The sequence below is a fragment of the Ambystoma mexicanum genome, chromosome 4q (assembly GCF_040938575.1).
Source record: "Ambystoma mexicanum isolate Mex_15411 chromosome 4q, UKY_AmexF1_1, whole genome shotgun sequence".
NCBI classification, from domain to species: Eukaryota; Metazoa; Chordata; class Amphibia; order Caudata; family Ambystomatidae; genus Ambystoma; species Ambystoma mexicanum.
The window spans coordinates 863,105,757-863,127,841 of record NC_090928.1 but is presented as its reverse complement, the minus strand read 5'-3'; the positions used below and the strand labels follow the sequence as shown (position 1 = coordinate 863,127,841).

The 22,085-nt window shown below is 48.4% G+C and overlaps 1 protein-coding gene across 5 annotated transcripts in view; it reads right to left on the bottom strand.

Annotated features, from left to right (window-relative positions):
* The window catches only part of MCFD2 (multiple coagulation factor deficiency 2, ER cargo receptor complex subunit), a 315,293-nt gene that overhangs the window by 66,787 nt on the left and 226,421 nt on the right, over window positions 1-22,085 (bottom strand). For 4 of the 5 annotated variants that reach the window (XM_069608426.1, XM_069608430.1, XM_069608427.1 and 1 more), the window contains one exon: window positions 2,919-3,078. In XM_069608426.1, the coding sequence (XP_069464527.1) occupies window positions 2,919-3,078 (160 nt within the window). The remainder of the gene's footprint in view (window positions 1-2,918; window positions 3,079-22,085) is intronic. The other variant, XM_069608429.1, reaches the window with a different exon arrangement.

The window sequence follows — 22,085 nt, the reverse complement described above, 5'->3', positions numbered from 1 at the left end:
ATTGTCCAGCAGATCATTGTCCTAGTCAGTACTAGAGTAGATCTGCTCCGGTCTGTCTGGGACAGCCCCCTGGTCCATGTACCAGGGGAGCTCCACCGGAGGGACTGTCTCTCTGCTTCTCAGGAGGCTGCTGGGTCTGTCCAGTCGCTGGGTCCTTCCCGACCCCTGAGTAGCCGACGCCGCCGCTTCCGCAGTCATATCTCACCTCGGGGTAAAGACACCCATGAAATGGCTGCCACCTCCTTCGCAGACGCACTCTCCGTCAGCGCCATAACCGCATTCATCATTGACCTAGTCGACGATGAGCTTGTCGATGGTGCCGTCATTGACTCCATTGATCTGGCTTACAGCAAGGTCTTTACCACTTCGACGAGTCCTCTCTGGGCTTGTCGTTCATCAGGTTATCCACAGACAGTTTTGCCGGGGTTTGGGGAGTTCCTCTTTGAAGAGGACCCGTCGATGGTAGGCTCACCCTAGAGGACGATGGCGATCGCCTTTTACCAGACTCGTCACCCGCATCAGCGGCAAACCCAGCGGCGCTAGTGTTGCCGAGCTGTGCCTTTCTTGGACCCACGCAAGCGGGACGTCCTCAATGGATCTCAACCTCCTCCCGGAGGGAGTTCACTCCTCAGACTGGCCGGTCCTAGATGAGGCTAGTTTCTGCCCCGCGGCTGAGTCAGCGGCCTTGCTCGACTTGAGCCACGCTTACAGTCTGCTATATCTGTCTTTTTTGGTTTTCACTGAGAAACCACAGCACACCTCGCATCCTTCCTCTCCTTATCGTGGTTCGGATGCAGGCAAAATAAGCACTTATGATGCCAATCTTCCAGAAAGACGTTCCTTAATCCACAATTCGGGCAGAGTTTAAAGAGGCTTTGACTTTCCTTCTCTTCACTGATGGATGAAAGGCGTGAAGTCAGCCCAAGGCCAGGCCTTCTCAAAACTTCGATGACAATCCGACGGTGGATGAAAATCTTTGCCGATAGCAGATGTCCTTCGTCAAAGATAATTAAGCAAAAATAGGTCACAATTCTAACTATTTTGGATAAAAAAAAAAACAGAAAGAAAACCTCAAAATTAGCTCATAGAGCAACTTGACTCCCAACACTGAAGCGTGCGGTAAAAATCTGAAGATGGCCACCAGTGGTGGAGCTCAGGGAGAGGTCGTTGGATGGGGATAAAGAGGGGGGGCTGGTGGGCAGGGGGGTGTATGACCCACAGGGCAGCGATTGGTTTAGAGGAGAAATACAGTTTAAAAGTAAAAGTGAAACTTTCTACCCAGGGTTCCCAGCCGGATGACGGGGAATATCCATGCCAGACCGCATGCTGGAGAAGCTCTGTACTCTGGCTGGTTTATAGGGTGACTGTCAGTAAGATTTAACAGATGCATGATGGTTCATAAACTATGGCTGACTTAGAAAAAACTGATACTACTCCCATAGTGAGGAAGGTTAAGATGGGTGGTGGAGGGTAGAAAATCAGAAATTGGTTGGCCTAGGCACCAAATGGTGGAATGAACGATCAATTCCACTTACAGAAACTAAACCAAAACCAAAAGCAGGTTTTGGATACTAATAGCCAGATTATGGAAGCAAGCCATCTGTTGAAAGGTATTCATCTATCTGGACCAGCTTTTCACACTACCTGTGGCAATGCACCCCTAGTTGGAGACTTCTACCCACAGACAGACAGTAGGGCCTGAGCGGGCCAGGCCCACCCAAAATCTGTAAATGCCCACTCTGCACAGCCGTCTGTGCGTTTTCAGATGTAAATGTCACTGCAGTGGGCCCAATACATTAGCTTCAGGCCCCACTTATAAGATAATCCTGGCCACGCCGCTTATACCGTGTTCGTTGAAACTGCCCTCTGATGCACGTGGCATAAGACGTGTCACTTAACATGCATAGAGTGATGAAAAATGTTAACACCACAGTGGCATTCAGCATCCTATGTAAGCGTTCAGCAATAACAATCTAAGGAAGATTAAACCTTCCTCTCAAATTTCAGCGCAAAGGAGGAAGAAACTTTGGGGAATTGTGGAAGATTTTCTAACACCATTTCAACTGCTGTATCTGGTATGTGGACTTTGGGTTGCAATATAGCATATGTATGAGAGAACACATTCATATGTGCATTCAAAAGTGGTTCTAAGGGAGCGTGGAGGGCACAACACAAGTGCATTCACATGTCCAAAATATGTGCCTCACTGGCTCATCCTCTAAACATCCTCTGCAGATTTTACTGTGCTGTACATAAAGTACTAAAAGTTAGATGAATAAGGTGAAGTACTAAAAAAGAACATAGATGTTTCACTTGGTCATGCCCCTGATGCTTGAACATAAACATGTGTAATACGCAGCAATCTCCCAGACCTGCACCCAAATGTCTGCACCTTCTCATTGTATATCGTGCATTTTCATTTCAACATGGATGCAAATTTCCATCAGAATGGACTTGCAATACAAGTACAGATCGAGCAGGCGTTTCCCGAATGGGTGCCTGTACGTTAGCACAAAGTAAACATGTTTTGAGCCAGATTATGAGAGAGGATAGACCAAGGACAAGACGAAGAAAAACTGGTGAGTCACAAAGGTAAAACTTAACCTAGAGTAGTAAGTGCTTCAAACTAAAGAGGAATAATGCACAAATGTACACTGTTATGCAGGACGGGAGGGGGTGTAGGGGCATCCCGGTTTACTTTTCTTCTGAAAGTCTACAATGTACATTCAAAATAGTAATCTACAGTGGACCGTAACACCCCTAAAATTAAAGTTTCAGAATTGAATTGCCGTTTTCCCCAATATCCTCAGACCCCAGTCTTGGATCACAAAAGGGAACTGAACTTTCCTAACAGCAGGAATTAAAAGCACAAACCAGATGGGCACCTGTAGCTATGAAATGTTGAACGCACTGCTTACCACCTTGTGTACATGTGATATAGCCGTTGCAAGCTCCAATCCGTCCAGGAGGCTGTTCCCATCATAATCGTGCATTTTAAAATAATGAAGCTGAAGCTCTTGGGAAGACATCTCCTGTTCAGGTTTTTCAATGACACCATCTAGATGATCCATAATGTGACTGCAAATAAAACAGGTTCCAATTAAAGACGGTACACCTAGCACAGAAAGACAATCTCTGATCTCGGTTCTTTGAACAGGGTGCCACAGTTTATATAGAAAGCCTGGTTGACATTTTAGAAACTGTATATAGATGGAAATGAAAACCAATATTGACAAAGTTTGGGAACCTGGAGTTGTCTGTTTACCCCGAGGACTTTTTTCACCCCTAGTCATTGTTCTTCCTCCCATCAGGCGTTGCTGGTCTTGAACATTACGTTCAGTCCAAATTTACTCAAATTGAAAAGTCAATTTCTTAGGCAATGCTCCCTGCTGCTCTTGTTTTTACATCAGCGAGGCAGGGCCTCCATCTCAGAGGAGTTATTTTGTACATTTGAAGCTTACAATTGTCATGGAAGGAAACACCAGCATGTTTTTTTAATTAACTGAACACTTCGTCCTGCTTTTCCAGAACACTACAAAACGAATAATGAATTCAATTTCAATGTGGACAGGAGCACTGCATGTCGCTCAAGACTTGTATTGCCCTTATCTGGGGAGTTTAAGGCTGTCCAAGACGAAAACTATTTCAAAGAGGGAATATTTTCTTTTGGAAGGATGACGTATTTAAAAAAAATATATATATATAGTTATTGCTAAAATCCACTCCAAAAATATTTTCTATCAACTATGTAATAGACCTTAATGTAAGACTACAGTTCCAGGGCATTACAGTTTCTGTACCCAAAGGGCAAGAAAGTGCATAATCTCTGCCTCAAGGTTCCACTTTAATTTCCACAAGCGAAGGAAGGAAGGAGATTGATCTGTGCAAGAATGGCTGAATGAGAGTCGGGAGTCTGAAGCATGCATTCATATATTTTAATCAGCAAAATAAGTGGAAATCTGAAGAGATGTCACCTGCTTTGTTACTAACCTCTGCAGCAAAAGCGTTAGCTTAATGTATGTATATGCAAGATAGGCACCAAATTACATGTTTCTTCCTCTCTAATATATATACACTAAACATTGTACTTTTATGAGAAAACCAAAATTACACTGTACATTGTATGTACAGTATCAGACAATTTACATTTACAAAGGGTTCTTAGGAAATAGGTACTGCATGTATTTCAAGGTTTCGAGTGCACCACAAAACAAGGAAGTGGAGTAGGTTGGGGAGGCAAAACTACCTTACTCCCCCTAAAATTGTCGGCTCCAGACTATAGGAAGATATGCTGGGGCACTACAATAACGTCAATGGAGCAAAGTTGAAAAAAGAAAAATAACTTGCTAACAGCTGATCACTGAGAAAGCTGATAACTGAGAAACACCATAGTATGCAGCTCTACATCCTCCAATGTAGGGAATGACAGTGCCGTGAAGGACTGGCTATCATTTCTTACACGGACGTCACACCCCTCAAAAACCGAGGTTCCGTGCGTTTCTTTGGCTTCTACTCCATGTAAAAAATTCCAAGGGTGGCATGCTACACTCTCAATAGTGTATTCTGTAAAAATAAAATAACTTGGCGTCGTTCCTCATTTTAATTTTAATTCCGTCATATTTCGTACCTCTCAGTCCTGTGTTTTTTCAGCTGAATCCCCAGAAAAATTCTACCTTTCATTCCTCCTTTGCACTTTCATAATGCCAGCCATGCTTTCATTCTCTCCTATCTGGAGATGGTGAGAATCCCATCTTCCTTGGACTTCCTACGGCACCGTTAGCCCCTCAGCGTGCCGTTTTGCACCCCTGCACTCATTTCAGGTCTACAAAAGGTTTGAGCACATTACCCAAATGCAAATCTATCTTCATTGGCTACAAATCTACTGCAGGTCTCTTTTTTAAATCTTCTGCATTGCTTCTAAAAGCAATGGTATATTGAGCCATGTGGTCTGACTTGCTGACTATTTCGCTTACTAGGGGCTACCATATTTGTGGTTAGTTATTCTCAGCGTCAAGCACTCCCATGCTTGCGCACAAGCATTTTCAGAGGCAGCTCCTCATACCTGGAATGCTCTTTCTTCCTCCGACAGGCTTACTCTGTGGTAGATTTTCAGGCCAGGAACATGGACTGAAAGGCCGTGTAGGCCCAAAACGTGCAGAAATATCTTTTGTCATGGAAAGTCACACTGTAAGAATGAAAAGCCAGCCTTCAAACACAGCCAAGGTGCCGAGGAGTGAAAAATGTGTGTTTTTCTGCAAGTGAAATAAGAGTATGTGAAAACTAAAACCAGACTGCACAAAGGAATTGAAGGTGCACATTGTGAATGACCTAATGAACAACATAGTTTCACTTTCAGTTGACCCATTAAAAAAATGCTGTGGGCATAAAAAAAAAAAAAAAACACCGATTCAAAAGGGTCTTGCATGTGCATTTTGATGCAGGAAGTCAAGACATGTAGAAAAATGTTCCCTTGCCAAAATGAACATATTCTTAGAAGGGCCATGAACAGAGATACCGAGAAGAAAGTTATAAATAAAAGGCTTCACATGAAAAATAAATACAACAGATAGATGTTGAATGCAACATGTAAAGAAAGGCCTTATGGGCACAGGAAATGTATGACTAAGTTTTGATTTCCTGAGAAGGAGTCAGTTGCTATGCAGAACACGCAAGCAGTGATTAAAGAATGTATTGGGGGTCTGGTCTCCGAGATAAACAGCAGGATGAACCTTAGTCATGAGAGAATAAAGGCTTATGGGATAATTGCCGGCAAAATAAACATTGGGACAGCTGCCTCGAACAAAAGATGAAACACGAAACATAAAAAAACTGAAATGAAAGTTAAGATCTGCATACATGTTGAGCATTCCCATTAGTTTAAATGGGCTATGATAATTGTTCATTTTGTCAGCAGTGATAGTTCATACAGCGGCCATTTGGTGCCATTTTAAAGCGTATTCCAAGGCAGTTGTTTTGCCACCATGTCTATGTAAATTCGAATTTCAGGACTCGGGTACAACAGAAAATGTGGTAGCTTCTCAGAAAATGTCACGAGACCGTAACTCGGGGAGGTGGTAGATTCATGCATCATGTAACTGGCTGTACAGATTGGTGACAAGCTTTTATTAATTGTATGTAAATGACGAAAATACACAGTTCGCACATGCAATATCCAGCAGAAACTGAAATAATCGTAATAAGTCTGCCACCATAAGGGGAACACAAACATCACAATAACTATATTTTTGTAAATTGTAAGGTTACATCATGTAGTGACTTTTTAGGTGAACAAGCTGAAAAGTATAAATGGTAAATCTGGTAGTTGCATTCATTTTTCCCAGGATTTCAATTTCAGAACTCTAAGGACCTATCAGCATAGAGGGATAGGACCTTGTGCAGGAGTGGACCACAAGGAGGCCAATGGAATCTGCTAGCCTTAATATTTTTCCCTTAATAGTGGGTGGGGGGCAAACTGAATAGGCGCTTCGCATATTTTACTTAATATTAAGGAGCAAGTTACTTACCTGTAACTGTTGTTCTCCAGCATGGGTCTGGCATGGATTCACATGCTCATGAATATTCCCTGTCGTCAGGCTGGGAATCCTCGGTAAAGAAAAATCAGTATCAGTTTAGTTTCTGATCTGTCTTTCGTAGTAGTAACCAATCACTGATCTCTGCGTCATACTGACCACAGCCAATGACTGCCATCTCCCTAAGCCCCGCCTCTGGCAGCCATCTTCAGATTTGGTAGCACGTCAAGTGGCAGTATGACCAAGTGAAGAGGCGCAGAGGGGTAGGCGGGAGGGTTCGCATGTGAATCCATGCCAGAACCATGCTGGAGAACAACAGTTACAGGTAAGTAACTTGTTCCTTCTTCAGCATGGGGTCTGGCATGGATTCACATGCTCATGAATATAAGAATACATAACAGTACACACATGCACAACCACGGGAGGTGGCGAAAGGCTCAACATTAAGCAATACAACGACTCAACATTAAGCATCTCTTACCTCCTCACCAGGCTCACCTTTAGGCGAACAGGTTGCGCAGCACTGCTTGGCCGACCCTGGAATCCCGATCGATGCAGTAGAATCTCGTGAAGGTGTGCGTCGACCTCCACGTAGCAGCCCTCCAGATGTCCAGCAGGGGCACACCAGATAGGAACGCCATAGTAGCAGCGATCGCTCTGGTCGAATGGGCTCTCGGACGGCCTGGCAGCGGTCGGTTAGCCAACCGGTGGCAGTGCATGATGCAGCCGGAGAGCCATCTGGAAATAGAAGACTTCGAGAGAGCCTTCCCTTGATTCACAGGTCCAAAGTTCACAAACAGCTGTGATGTCCTCCGAAAACTCTTCGTGTGGTCCACGTAGAACTTCAGCGCTCCAGCCACATCCAGCGAGTGCAAAGTCCTCTCGGCCGGCGACGAAGGAGACGGGAAGAAAACAGGTAACACCAGGGGCTCATTAAGATGGAAGTCCGACGGCACCTTGGGCATAAAGGAGGGGTGCGTCCTAAGCACCACCCTCGAGGCATGGAAAGTCAAGTACGGTGCTTTGCAGGATAGGGCCTGGATCTCTCCCACTCGTCGTGCGGAGGTAATGGCCACCAGGAATGCAGTCTTCCACGACACAAACTTCATCGGCTCGAATGGGGGCCCCATGAGCCTGGTCAGCACCACGTTAAGTTCCCACGCCGGGGCCTTCACCGGCGGGAACGACCGGAACAGTCCTTTCATAAAATCTTACCAGTCGATGGGACCACAGGGACGTAAGTCCTGTGGTTCTGGTATATCTGGAGATCGCCGCCAGATGAATCTTAATGGAGGCATGGGCTAGCCCAGCCTTTGCCAGCGATAGCAGGTACGGCAGCACTTGAGGGGCCGTAATCCGTAGGGGGTTGATCTTCTGTGCTCGGCACCAGATAGAGAACCTCTTCCACTTGTGACCGTAGCATTTGAGAGTCGAGGACGCCCTGGCCTTTGCAAGAACCTCTCTGCAGTCGGCCGGTATATCGTGCCCTCCAAACTCTAGCGCTGCAGGAGCCAAGCCTGCAGGTTCAGCGACGCCCGGTCGTGGTGGAAGATGGCGCCTCCTTCTCTTGAGAGAAGATCCGCGTCTGCCGACAGCTTGATGGATGGGGACGTTGACAAGTCCAGAAGGTCCGGGAACTAGATCTGCCTCGGCCATGCCGGTGCGACAAGGATCATCCTGCACCGGGACCTCTTGAGCTGGTTGATGAGTCGAAGCAGCAACGGCAACGGAGGGCACGCATACAGGTATAGGCCGTCCCAGGGGAACGAGAACGCATCGCCCATGCTTCTCGGCTGGGGAAACCTGCTGGCGAACCTCTGGCACTTCGAGTTCATCGCTGTTGCGAACAGGTCGATTAGGGGTTTGCCCCATCGTCAGAAGAGTTGATCCACCTGATCCTGGCACAGCTCCCACTCGTGACACGCGCGCAGCTCCCTGCTGAGCGAGTAGGCGATGGTGTTTTTCTCCTGCCAGGTGGAAGGGAACCAGGAACATCCCCTGGGCGACCGCCCAGTGCCACAGATCCTGTGCCTCCTTGGATAGGGCTGGGGATCTGGTGCCTCCCTGCTTCTGTATGTAAAACATTGTCGTGGTGTTGTCCGTGAAGATCCGCACCACCTTGCCCTTGAGCGACGGGAGGAACGATGTGAGAGCCCAGAACACGGCTCGGAGTTCCAGGATGTTGATGTGCAGGAGCTTCTCCTCCGGGAGCCAGAGGCCTCTTGCGTGGAGATCTCCGGTGTGGGCGCCGCAACCTTCCAGGGAAGCGTCCGTCGTCACCATCTCCTGGTACGCCGGCCTCTGAAAGTCCTTGCCCGCCGGGAGGTGCGCTTGAATGCCCCACCACTGAATCGCCCGCCGGAACACCTCGTTGAGGGGGACCCTGTCTTCGAAGATGCCCGTCGCCTGCATCCAACGGGCGTCGAGAAATTCTTGAAGAGGGCGCATCCGTAGTCTGCAGAGGTGCACCAGGTAGATGCAAGAGGACATCATCCCCAGGAGGGACTTGATGGACCTCACCCTGGCCACGTCCGTGGCTAGCAGGCGCTGCACTTTGCCCAGAATGGTCTTCGTCCGTTCTTCCGACGGTGCCGCCAGGGGCCTCACTGTATCAAGCTTCGCTCCCAGAAACAGGGCGACCTGCAACGGCACCAGGTGGGACTTTGGGTAATTTATGGCGAATCCCAGGTCTGTAAGTAGCTGGACGGTCCTCGCAGTGCATTTGACGGCAAGTTCCCTCGTCCTTGAGCGGATGAGCCAGTCGTCCAGGTAGGGGTAGACGTGAATCCCCTGCAGGCGCAGCAGCGCTGCCACAGGTGCTAGGCACTTGGACTTCAATCCGAACGGCAGTGCTCTGAATTGGTAGTGGTGTCCCTGGACGACGAACCTGAGGAACTTTCGGTGACTTTTGAGGATGGCAACGTGGAGGTATGTATCCTCCAGGTCCAGCGACGATAGAAAGTCGCCTTCCTCCAGCTGTCCCAGCACGTGCTGGAGGGTGACCAACCTGAACTTTTGTGACCTGATGTATTTGTTTAAACGACGAAGGTCCAGGATGGGGCGCCAGCCGCCCGTCTTCTTCCGGACGAGGAAGTACCTTGCGTACACCCCAGAGCCTCTTCGGGACGGGCTCGATGGCACCTTTCCCGAGCATCGCCCGTACTTCCAACAGCAGTTGCGGGACGTGATTTTCCTTCCTGGCCACAGGTTGAACGTGAGGGCACTTCTTCAGGAATTCGATAGAGTGTCCTCTTGCCAGGGTATCCAGCACCCAACGGTCGGTGGAGATGGACTTCCACACGCCGACGAACTTCGTCAGCTGGCCTCCCACCGGGGTGCTTCGGTGGGGGCCCGAGGCCACGGCCGGTTCAGTCCTGCTTGGAGGTGGTGGCCTTGCCGCCCTGGCCACCTTGCCGACGGCGGCGAGGCGCTCCCTGCTTGCCGCGACCCATGTAGGCCTCCTGAGACGAGGAGCGTGCCGCCTGGCGGTAGCTGGATCCCTTGGAGGCTCCCCGTCTGCCTCCGGAGCTCCGAAAGGGCCGTCGTTGCTGAAGGGCTCCTAGGGCGCGGGCCGTCTCCGTGTCCGTCTTTATGGCTTGGAGGGAATCGTCCACCGCCTTCCCGAACAAGTTGCTGCCGTCGAACGGCATGTCCAACACCCTGGTCTGGACGTCCTGACGGAAGTCGGTCGCCCGGAGCCAACCCCGTCGTCGTAGGCAAACTCCATTGCCCAGCTGGCGGAACCCGGTATCGGCAATATCGGTTGCCACCGTTATGGCGTGATCCGACGCCACCTCGCCTTCTTGAAGTATTTCCAGGGCCTCGGACCTCTTGTCGTCCGGGAGGAAGTCCAATATGGGGGCCAGCTTAAACCAGAGCTCCCTGTCGTAACGGGCCACGATCGCCAGGGCGTTGGCCGCTTTGATCGTCGTCGCCGCCGACGAAATGACCCGTCGCCCCATGGCGTCCAACTTCTTTCCCTCGCCTTCCGGAGGGGAATTAGACGTTGAGGCTCCTGACCCCGCCGCTTTCTTCTTCGCCGCCGCCGAGACGACCGAGTCTGGCGTTGGCTGGGCCCTGAGGCACAGGGGAGCAGTCTCGGGGACCCAGTACTTCCTCTCGTACCGGTCCCGTTTGGCTGGTGCCGTGGAGGGGTTCTTGAGTACCGACAGGCCCTACTCCCAGATGTCATTGATTAGAGGCACCGCGATGACAGTCTTCCTCGTGGCCTCCCGGCGCTGATAGAGGAAACCTTCCTTTTTTTGCTCCTCCGGGCAGAGCTGGAACAATTCGGACGCCCTGGCGATCATGGCGTGGAATGAGCCAATCTCGTCGGGCGGAGAGGCCCGTGCGACGGGAGATGGGAGACCCGTCGTCGTCGTCGCCCTCAGAACCCGTCGTCGAGCCCACCGCACCGTCATCTCCCCACTCGTGGGAGGATGAGGAGGGAACTGCAGGCCTTCCGGGGGCGAGCAGAGGAGATGGTTGGGTCCTCCGTCGTTTGTTCCGAGGACTTTCCGACGGGCCAGGTTGCGGGTCCTCCGGCCTGGGCCGTGGTAATCTCATCCTTATCTAAGAGCATAAGAACCGGATTGCAAACAAAATGGCCGCCGAGCTATCCTGAGGCCTAGGTTCCGGCTGCGCCGGAAGGGAAGGCTGCTCTTCCTCGCCATCGTCGTCTTCCTCGGTTATCTCCTGAGGATCTTCCTTGCGGGACCGAACCTTCTCGAATTGGACTTCGAGATTCCTCGCGACCTCGGTCAGTTCCCCCTCCAAGGCTGACTCAGAGCTCGAGGGGGCTAACGTTGCCCCCCCCCGTTTTCCATCACGGGGGCCATGACGATGGGCTGAAAAGAGGATTCCCTCCTTGGCGGCAGGGAAACTCTAGTCCCGGATGCAGTCTCCGCTGGCGGGGTCTCTGCCGGCTTGGCTAGAGTCGCCGCGATCGCCTCGATAAGAGGCCTTTGCCTGCTGGGTAGGGGCCTTCACCACCTTAGGTGCGTCCTGGGCCTTCTCCTTAGGGGGAGGGGCGACGCCTCGCTCCCCCTCTCCCAAGATCGGACGGGGCTTCTCCCGAAGTTTACCCGGGGTCTCGGACTTCCTCTTCCCGAACCAGAGCGCTGGCTCGTGGTCGACAGTGCCAGGGAAGGTGCGCCCTGCCTGGCGACCGAAGAGCCCGACCTGTCAGCGCTCTCGGAGCCTTCGGACTCGTGGCGCTTGGCCTGGTGTTGGGCCCCCGTCGCCGGGGCACCCGCACAGGACTTAGAAGCCCGCTCGGACCCTTTCTTCTTCTTCTCACCCGTTGAGCCCTTCTCCAACCAGCTGGCGAGACGGGATCGACGGTCCCTCATGGGCCGCTCCGACAAGTTCTTGCAGAACTGGCAGTCCTTCTCTACATGAGTCTTGTCCCCATGAAGACAGTAGAGGCATCGCGAATGTTCGTCCTCCTTAAACACATTCTGCAGCCCGCATCCAGGGCAGCTGCGAAACAGCTTGGGTCCGGGTGACGAACTCGCGTCCTGGGCCATCTCGAAGTAGGCCGCAAATCTTCTGGAATCCTCCAAGAGGTTGATTCCACGAAATCTTCACCCTTGAGGGGCGTAGGAAAATCCTGCAACGGGTACCCGTTAACAGGAGTAGAAACGGTGGAGCTTGAGGCTCGATTAACCGAAAAAAATGTGAAAATTCACCTGAAAAAGCATGAAACACGCAGCAAAAGCTTGAGAGCTAAGCACGAGAACTCCCAACACTTGAACGTGCGGTAAAAATCTGAAGATGGCTGCCAGAGGCGGGGCTTAGGGAGATGGCAGTCATTGGCTGTGGTCAGTATGACGCAGAGATCAGTGATTGGTTACTACTACGAAAGAGATCAGAAACGAAACTGATACTGATTTTTCTTTACCGAGGATTCCCAGCCTGACGACGGGGAATATTCATGAGCACGCGAATCCATGCCAGACCCCATGCTGGAGAATTTAATTAACTCCAATACAATATATGCAGGGGGAGCTCGGGGGAGTTTGAAACCTCTGCCAACTTTCCTGGTAATTCAAGTTGTTCCCAGTCAACCCCAGACTTCCCTAAAGAAAAGAGGTTTCCTTGCCAAAAACGAAATTCCCAACTGTCACCACTCCCCAGACCAGGCCTTTCAACAGAGGTGCTGCATATAACTGAAACCTGGGTTTTTGGTTCTGGGTAGAGAAGTGCTTTGCCAAGTGAAATGCAACAAAGTATAATTTCTAATCGAAAAATGCACACACTCTCCTGAGAGGGAGTGACCCTGATAAAAGATGTTGTATTGCTTTCGGGTGAAGTAGAAAGAGGGTTCTATCAATCCAACCTATTCTCAAATGTCCGATTTCAAAACTGCTAACATTTGCAAGTGTGCTGGGATATCAACCATACAAAAGGGCTGCATGCAAATTTGTTTTGAGATCTGAAAATGTTGCAGTTTTAAATCTAACCCTTCTCAAGAAAGGCTAATCTAGTAATTTTCCAACATATTTAATTTTGACATAAAAGGGGTTTGTGGGACAAGAGGGTGGAACTGTTATTTAACCGGTGTTCCATGGACAGGAGACAAAAGTAAAATGCCAAGAAAAAGTGAGTTTTGTATTGACGCTTTGTTTTCTGCTAATGAGAAGGTGTCGGGTATAATCATTTAGTGCAAATATTAAATGAACCCGTAATTTAAATATATGTTCTTTCTGTACCCCGGGCTGTTTCTTGGCTCATTGTTGGCACGAGGATGGGGAGAGGGGCGAAATCTACATGGATCTATATGAATCATAGATGGGCTAGTTTGAATTAGATAAATTATTTATTGTGTGGCACCTTGATTGGGGGTGGGGAGGGACACTTACCAGGTTAAGGGTGGTCCCTGAATATATCGTTGCAACTAGTCACCTTACTTAAGTTTAGGAAAACCTTAAAAACCTGCCCGTTTCCAATCTCCAATACATTTGTGGTGACGAGTGACCAGGATTGTCTTGGTGGGCAAGCAAACAAAAAGGTTGCATCTTGGACTGTATGTTGTCCTTCATGCGTTCTCGTGTGAGGTTCACTTCTTAATGGTGGACTGGTGCAATCAGATTAGCCTGAAGCTCTCCTCGGGCTAAATTGGCCACTGTTTGCAAATGACAAATATAGAATGAAGGCAGTACACTCCTTTAAATGCCAGTCAATTGACCGCTGGTAAGACGTTTATGGATCCTTATGTTCTTGACAGCCCGCCTAAAAAAAAAGTCCAATACAGGTCAGGTCACCAAAAGCGCACAGGCCATTTTCATGATGCCTTTGACCACAATATATGCCAGTATTCAGCCAGAGTAAAATGCATGCAGGAATACGCCAATATAGCTAAGTATATCCATATAAAGAAAATAAAAATACACTCCAGTTTACTTTGCACATTAATTCCAGTAAAATGTCAAGCCACTTATGTCCATACAACTTGCACCAATATGGGCCAGAATCCCCAGTGTTAGTTCATAACGCCAGTAAAACCGATTTTACCACAACTAAGAAAACATGCCCATATTGGCTGCACCCATTTTGGCCAGGATCCCCACTTTTTAAGTTGTCATTGTCCCAAAACGCCACAAAAAATTAAATGCCAGGGTAAGAAAACATATCCAATGATGTTTTTGACTTGGAGACTACGCCCAGATCCTCTCCCTTGCGGCACTCGAAGGACCATCTTGCACACATTTATGCATAATCACTCTGTACTCGTTCACAGATATGCTACAAATCACACAATACACCAATTCACATGCACACAGCCCATTGCATGCACACACGCCTACATACACTTTCCTTAGCTGAATGACTGATGTCTCAGGACTCCGACAGCCATCACACATGATGCCCGCACAGCCCTTTGGCTCCCGCAGTACACATCACACACGAGGCAGGTAACACCTCAGCAGTCCCGGTTAATGACATGCGTTGTGGACCCGGAACGCCTCCATCTCAGACCCTTGCAATGCTATGGGAGTGGCGCCTACGCAGTTCCCCAGCATGTTTGTCCACTGGGCCATGCAAGGCTGAGTAAGCAAAACCCCACACCCTTGCTGGGCCCATTAGGCTGACGTATCTGGGGCACTGCACTGTACTAAAGCCAGCACAAGATTTCACCCTCTGCTGGGCGCTGCAGCCGAGCTAGCGGTGCGTTTTCTCACTGGGCTTGTAAGCAAGTACCATACTAATAATTATTATAGATTGGGACGGTGTGGCATGCAAGGCATAAAATAAGCAGTGTCGCGGAGCAATTTGCTATGCAATTCTGTACGTTTGCTAATTAAATTGGCACTTGTGTAGCAAAGCTAGCTATTTAAGTTACCCTGTTCAATGAAAGCACAGCTCACCCAGCATTCCTCTGGTCTTCAGAGCTCTCTCCACCCTTGATTCTCTGTTGACTGCAAGTTAAAATGGGCTAATGGAGAGAGAGTGCAGCAGTAATCATCCCCTTCACTCATGTGCCAAAAGGCCTGTGTGGGAGTGCTACGCACATTTTCTTTTTCAAATAATTGCAAACCAGAAATCATCTGGATAATACGTTTATTAAGCTAACTGTATTCTGACTGCCAAAGACCAGTATGTGTTATTTTTTTTTTTTTTTTTTTTAAAAGGTTTTCAATTCCTTTTCTAAAAATGTAGTTGGTTACATAATGCATAATTACAGTATTGCTACTGTAAAACACTGCATTGTCTCCATCCACAGTTATGTGCATCTAAATCTCAGTATCAACGAGATTTCATTTTGGTGGGGAAGATGCATCATATGACAATTGGACACTTTTGAAAATGTACATGACCACGCAGCCAAATGCTTTGAGGTCAAACCTAGTTCTGTGGCTTGCTGGTTACATACCACTTGCAACTGGTGCTGATCCCATACTATTTTACCATATTGCTTTATACCCGCTAGCCCCTGAAAATGAGATGGCCGCAAACTATAATATTCTGCCTAGTTTGCCCAGTTCTCTGTCTGCTACGCCATTCCACTATGCTTAATCTTTTACATAATGAATACACAAAGCTAACATATTTACTTAAAGTAGCAATCAATAGTTTCATCCAATCTGTACATCTACAGACTTACTACAACACTGTACACTGTAGTTGTCCTCCAGAGCTCACTTTGCTCCGATTATGATTGCATTATATATTTGCACCTGCAGGAGAGCGAGCTGACCAAACTGTTTTCAGTGCCTTTTATCGTATCTATGTGTGCCCATTCATGCAGCTAACCTTTTTACAGACATTCATCCAGGGCTCCCAAAGTATTTTCGCCCACTTGCATAGTCGACTAGATTTTAAGAAGGGACAGTATAATTTGCAGGGCATGTTGGAAACATTTAAATAAACGTTACGTTGCAGTAAATGTCAAAAAAAGTTTTATTACTGTGTGTGGTTGGCCTCTGGGTGGCAGCGATGTGCCAAACTAAAGTGGGTTTGTGGTGACATGAACCATTTTACAGAAAGTGAATTTAAAATTGTCATCTGTTGATATGGGTCTAGTGCATGTCTCTTCAGTCGAGTGGGTAAACTAAGTTCCTCAACCTGCAGGTCTAGCAGAATTTTAAAGATTTTGCAAGGCCTGACTTATCTCACCAATGCCTGTATTTTTGCTAATTTTATATCTTGGGTGCAAGTATCTTCTGGTGGCATTAAAAACAGACCAAACTTGCTAATCAAATGAGGTTGTTTGCTAATCAAGAAAACATTAATTAGCAAACTCTAATACATTTTTGAAAACGAATTTATGCCTTGGGCATGCAACATTTTGTTCACCAGATGTTTTTAGCTACAACGTCCATCAACTCTTGTCAACATAGACAATGTTGTGGGATCATGGGAGTTGTAGTCCAAAACATCTGGAGAGCTGCAGTTGGCATACAAGTTACAGATCCTCCCTATTATGTGTGGTAGGTCGGCACTCCGTTGCAGGATACAGACTAGCTGCCACTTTTCCTGAGAGACTGTAACCCTGCAATGGTTCAAGCCAAGCATCGGAAAGGAGCAGTTGTACACCTCTCGTGGCCAGCAACATAGGGCATGGTGTGCACGCTTCATGTGCTTCCGCCTATCCTGCTCGGCTGGGCTGACCAACAGTAAAAAAGTAAGTGAGGTAAGCGACACATGCCCACATTCTGGATCCAGCACCATTGAACAACCAAGCCGCCAGGAGCCGTGGCTGCTGCTGCATCCTGCGTCCACTATTCTTCTATGAAGGCAGGGCAGTGCCCATGGCAGCAGCTGCTGAGCAAGGGTATCAGTTTCCACTCTCGGTGAAGGACCAAGCTTCAAAGTAACCAGAGTCCCGCACTCGGGTAGGAGAATGAGCAATCACTCGCATCCCCTGTACAGAACTGTACAGTGCACCTACGTTCTGGAACGGAGCTTACAAGCTCCCCGACATGCAGCTGGACCACCATTTCCGGCGAAATGGTGAAGAACGCTGAACATACAATACTCTATTCAGAACCAATGTGTGCACTGAGGCACTACTACATCGGAATTTGACATCTTTGAAAAAAAAAAAAAACTCATTTTGGAATACAGATACCATCATTAGCACCTTCATGCTCAACAACTGCACAAGTGTGGTATTTTTCCTAAATTTCTTAAGCACTAACCAAACTTCAGGAGAGCAAGTCACTTTTCAGGGAACCAGGCAAACTCTGGCAATATTACAGTATCTCAAACAGGAGGTGCTGCTATGTGTGTTTGCGGGTGCCAAGGGGGCCGTCAGAGCTGATGGAAGGCCTCCTGTGTGGCTGCACCCAGCCTCATGCTTTTGTGAGCCTGAGATTCTCCCCCCCCACCCTCACCGCCTCCTCACTGCTTGGGAGATTACAGTGTCCTGGACACAACCACCACCTGCCCCCCATCCCCCACCTCTTCTCTCCCTAAATACACTTTCATCATAACCTTGTCCAATTGATTTGGGGGCTCTTTTTCAGTGATGAATGTCAGAAAATCAATTGTTTAGCTTTAATGTTTGGGTGATCAGAACCAAATGGTGGATTGCAATCTCAAAGCAGCCGTACAGTTCCAGATGGCTACTGACATCCTTGTCTTTTCGCAAGACAAGCCACTAGCCCCCTTTTAAACAGTGTATATCTATTTGCGATTTAGGAAATTGACATTTTATTTACATTTCACAATCATAATCTTAGTTTGGTCAATTATAAACATGAACTAGAGCTGAGAAGATATGTCGTCATGTAACTAAATTGCAGACACTGCTCAAAATCCCAGCTTCATCAATCAACTAAAGTGAGAGACCCTGGGCAAATTATTTTCTCGTACCATGCCTTATCAGCCAGAGCTAAGTAATTGACTGTCAATTTTTTATGAAAAAAAAATTTTAACTGGGTATAGTGTGGCTGCAGATATCATATGCAATATGAACAGTGACCATTATTTCCTATGCATATCACAAAGTGGTCTTTTGTAAAATTATTTCATCCAACTGCCACTTCCAACTTTGTCAAACATGTGGGCCCCCCTAATTTGCATCTCCTTTGACAGAGGGCGTCACAAATCCTAGAACCAGCCCTGGCGTGGGGCACAGAACACAAAGGGCAGGATTGGAAAGCAAGGTTGGGGAAATGCAATAAGGTGTGCTAGATAAACCAAGTGTACAGTTGTCCCTGCCATTCATATTTGCATCACATGTATTTAGAATTTAGGCACAGTAATATCTCAATCACCCCCACATCGAGGGGCGGATATGGCCGGTAATAGCCCGCCAGACAGTCTAGGCAGGTCAGAACGAGCAAGGGCCTTGGAAACGGCTGTGCCAAACACCCGACGAGGTGATAGCTATTTGCACCCCGGTGTGCAAATAGTTGAATGATTTATTACAGGAGATTTGGCTACACGCATGCCCAATCGCCTGTACAAAATATGAGAGAGACATTTTTCCTATGGTGGTGGCTAAGTCCCTTTTCCATTTCCAGGATGGTGGCAGGAGGAGCGCCAGGACAGGAGCACAAAGCTCCGGTCCAGCAGGTAAGTAGGGATGGTGGTTGGGGCGAGGGGTATGGATGTGGGGAGGCAACTGGGAGATGCTCCATGCAGCCTCCCATCCAGTTTGCGCCACCCGGGTAATGGCTTTGGGTGGTTGGAAAATGCAGGTAGTACACTCTGTTCTTGCCCCCATTTCCAGCCACTTGATTGGCGGAGCGCTCTTCCCCAGGGGCAAATTGTTGATGAGCACTTGGTAAGGCGTTGTAGGGCTCGGTTGGTGCTTTTTGGAGGGATGGATCTGTGTTTTACTTTTATTTCCAATCAGGGCTGGAATGGGGACCAAAAGTGGCCCTGGAAAATGTTTTCAAAGTGGCCCCATATTTCGTTGAACGAGCGAGCAAAGCCTGCGAGTCCAACCCTTCTAGGAGGGTATTGGGTGAATCCCCCAAGAGAATGTTGAATAAAATTAGTCAAAATGAGTGTATGTAAAGCATGTTTTAAATATATATGGATTAAAAAGTCATGTTTTTAATATGTTCATGAGCTCTCAAAGTAGATCTTCAATGATAGAGGGGCCTGGGACGTTACACATTTTACAGAGGAGAAAACCGAATTCATCCGGTATTAAAGTTGCCCATACAACATACATCCCTAATCGATTTCATCCTATTCCCGTGCTGGGAGCGGCACCCAGATAAAAGGCATTGTTAAACTAGCATTGGCAATGCCAACAGTTTTGGCTGTTGTGTATGTATGGGAAAGTCATTTGCCGGGCATACAAAGGACAGGCATAGCGCATATAAATCAAGTGGCTGAAGGCAGACCTGGTTGACATTTTTATTTCACCAGTATCACTTTTACAGTTTCAATTAAGTCATTTACTCTCAGAAGACTGCTTTGAGAAAACACTGGCAGGCACTTTAATCACAACGTTTGATCGTAAGGCTTGAAAAAGCTACATTCCAAGGGGACGTTTTTTGGGTGGAGAGGGGCAGAAAGCATTGGAAATGAGCATAAGGATTAGCATGGCCATGGGCAGTCAACGGGTGGGTAAATAACCAAACAACATGTACAAGCTTTGTGTCCCGTCCCATATGCTATTTCTTCTAGCTGTACTGTAATGCAATGCAATAGTTTCAGCTTACAGGTGGCACTTTAGCCAAAACTAACAAAAAGGTTGACTTGGTATGAGATCAGTAAGCCATGCTATTGGAGCACCCGCAGTGTCCGGGCAAAGGGGCTCTGTGCTTGTGCGTTCAGCCATAGTGGTACACTTATCAGTGTTGCCACTTTGCCAATGACGACGTGTTTGCATGTTGCACGTTTGGTTAAGGTAAAATCTGTATTGAGAGTTTAGGGACTCATTCAGCACCATACATCCAAAATATCAAAACATGGGGTGGGTGTGTAGTCACGGTAGGGCCGTCCCCATTCCTCACACCTAATTTGCACAATGGCTTTATAACTGGGTGGACGGCGGACGGCAATAACGTAAACTTACCTACTGCAATTTAAATACATTATGTAGCGTGTGTATGCGTGCTTACTCTGGTCTCTGGTGTGCAGTCAGTGCGGACTTGCTCAGATCAATTAGGACTATATATATATATATATATATATATATATATATATATATATATACACATATACATATATACACACACACACACACACACACACACACTAATCTGACTGAGTCTGCAAAAGCAGTAAAAACCTAGTTTTATTTTCCATGAACTTTGCATAAGTAAGGCCATAATTGGAAATTAGTTGCTTCTAATAGTGAAGCATCATTTGTTGTAGGTTTTTATTATAGCACACATCTACCGCCAAGAAGTAGCGGAGGGAACAAGTTACTTACCTGTAACTGTTGTTCTCCAGCATGGGTTTGGCATGGATTCACATGCTCATGAATATTCCCCGTCGTCAGGCTGGGAATCCTCGGTAAAGAAAAAACCAGTATCAGTTTCGTTTCTGATCTGTCTTTCGTAGTAACAACCAATAACTGGTCTCTGCGTCATACTGACCACAGCCAATGACTGCCCTCTACCTAAGCACCGCCTCTGGCAGCCATCTTCAGATTTGGAAGCACGTGAAGATGCAGTATGACCAAGTGAAGAGCCGCAGAGGGGTAGGCGGGAGGGTTCGCATGTGAATCCATGCCAGACCCATGCTGGAGAACAACAGTTACAGGTAAGTAACTTGTTCCTTCTCCAGCATGGGGTCTGGCATGGATTCACATGCTCATGAATAAAGAATACATAGCAGTACACACATGCACAACCACGGGAGGTGGCAAAGGCTCAACATTAAGCATTGCATCAAACTCAACATTAAGCATCTTACCTCCCCACCAGGCTCACCTCAGGCGAACAGGTTGCGCAGCACTGCTTGGCCGACCCTGGACTCCTCCCTGGAATCCCGATCGACGCAGTAGAACTTCGTGAAGGTGTGCGTCGACCTCCACGTAGCAGCCCTGCATATGTCCAGCAGGGGCACACCAGAAAGGAACGCCGTGGTAGCTGCGATCGCTCTGGTGGAGTGGGCTCTCGGACGGCCAGGCAGCGGTCGGTTTGCCAACCGATGACAGTACATGATACAGCCGGAGAGCCATCTGGAAATGGGAGCCTTCGAGAGAGCCTTCCCCTGATTGACAGGTCCAAAGTTCACAAAGAGTTGTGACGTCTTCCGAAAACACTTTGTTCGGTCCACGTAGAACTTCAGCGCTCTAGCCACATCCAGCGAGTGCAGAGTCCTCTCAGCCGGCGACGAAGGCGACGGGAAGAATACAGGCAACACCAAGGGTTCGTTGAGGTGGAAGTCCGACGGTACCTTGGGCATGAAGGAGGGGTGCGTCCTGAGCACTACCCTCGTGTCGTGAAAAGTCAAGTACGGGGCCTTGCAGGAAAGGGCCTGGATCTCTCCCACCCGTCGTGCGGAGGTGATGGCCACAAGAAACGCTGTTTTCCACGACAGAAACTTCAACGGGGCCGAGTGCAGAGGCTCGAACGGAGGTCCCATGAGCTTGGTCAGCACCACGTTGAGCTCCCACGCCGGGGCCGGAGCCTTCACCGGCGGGAACGATCTGAACAGTCCCTTCATGAACTCTTTCACCAGACGATGAGACCACAAGGACGTCCGCCCCGTGGTTCTGGTGTATCGGGAGATCGCAGCAAGATGAATCTTGATGGACGCGTGTGCCAGTCCAGCTTTGGCCAGCGTCAGCAGGTACGGCAGTACTTGGGGAGCCGTAATCCGTAGAGGGTTAATCTTCTGTGCATGGCACCAGACAGAGAACCTCTTCCATTTGTGTCCGTAGCATCTAAGAGTCGAGGACGCCCTGGCCTTTGCAAGAACCTCTCTGCAGTCGGCCGGTATGTTGTATCCTCCAAACTCTAGCGCTGCAGGAGCCAGGCCTGCAAGTTCAGCGATTTCGGGTCATGGTGGAGAATGGCGCCTCCTTCCCTGGAGAGCAGATCCGCGTCCACCGGCAGTTTGATTGGCGGGGACGCTGACAAGTCCAGAAGGTCCGGGAACCATATCTGCCTCGGCCACGCAGGTGCGACGAGGATC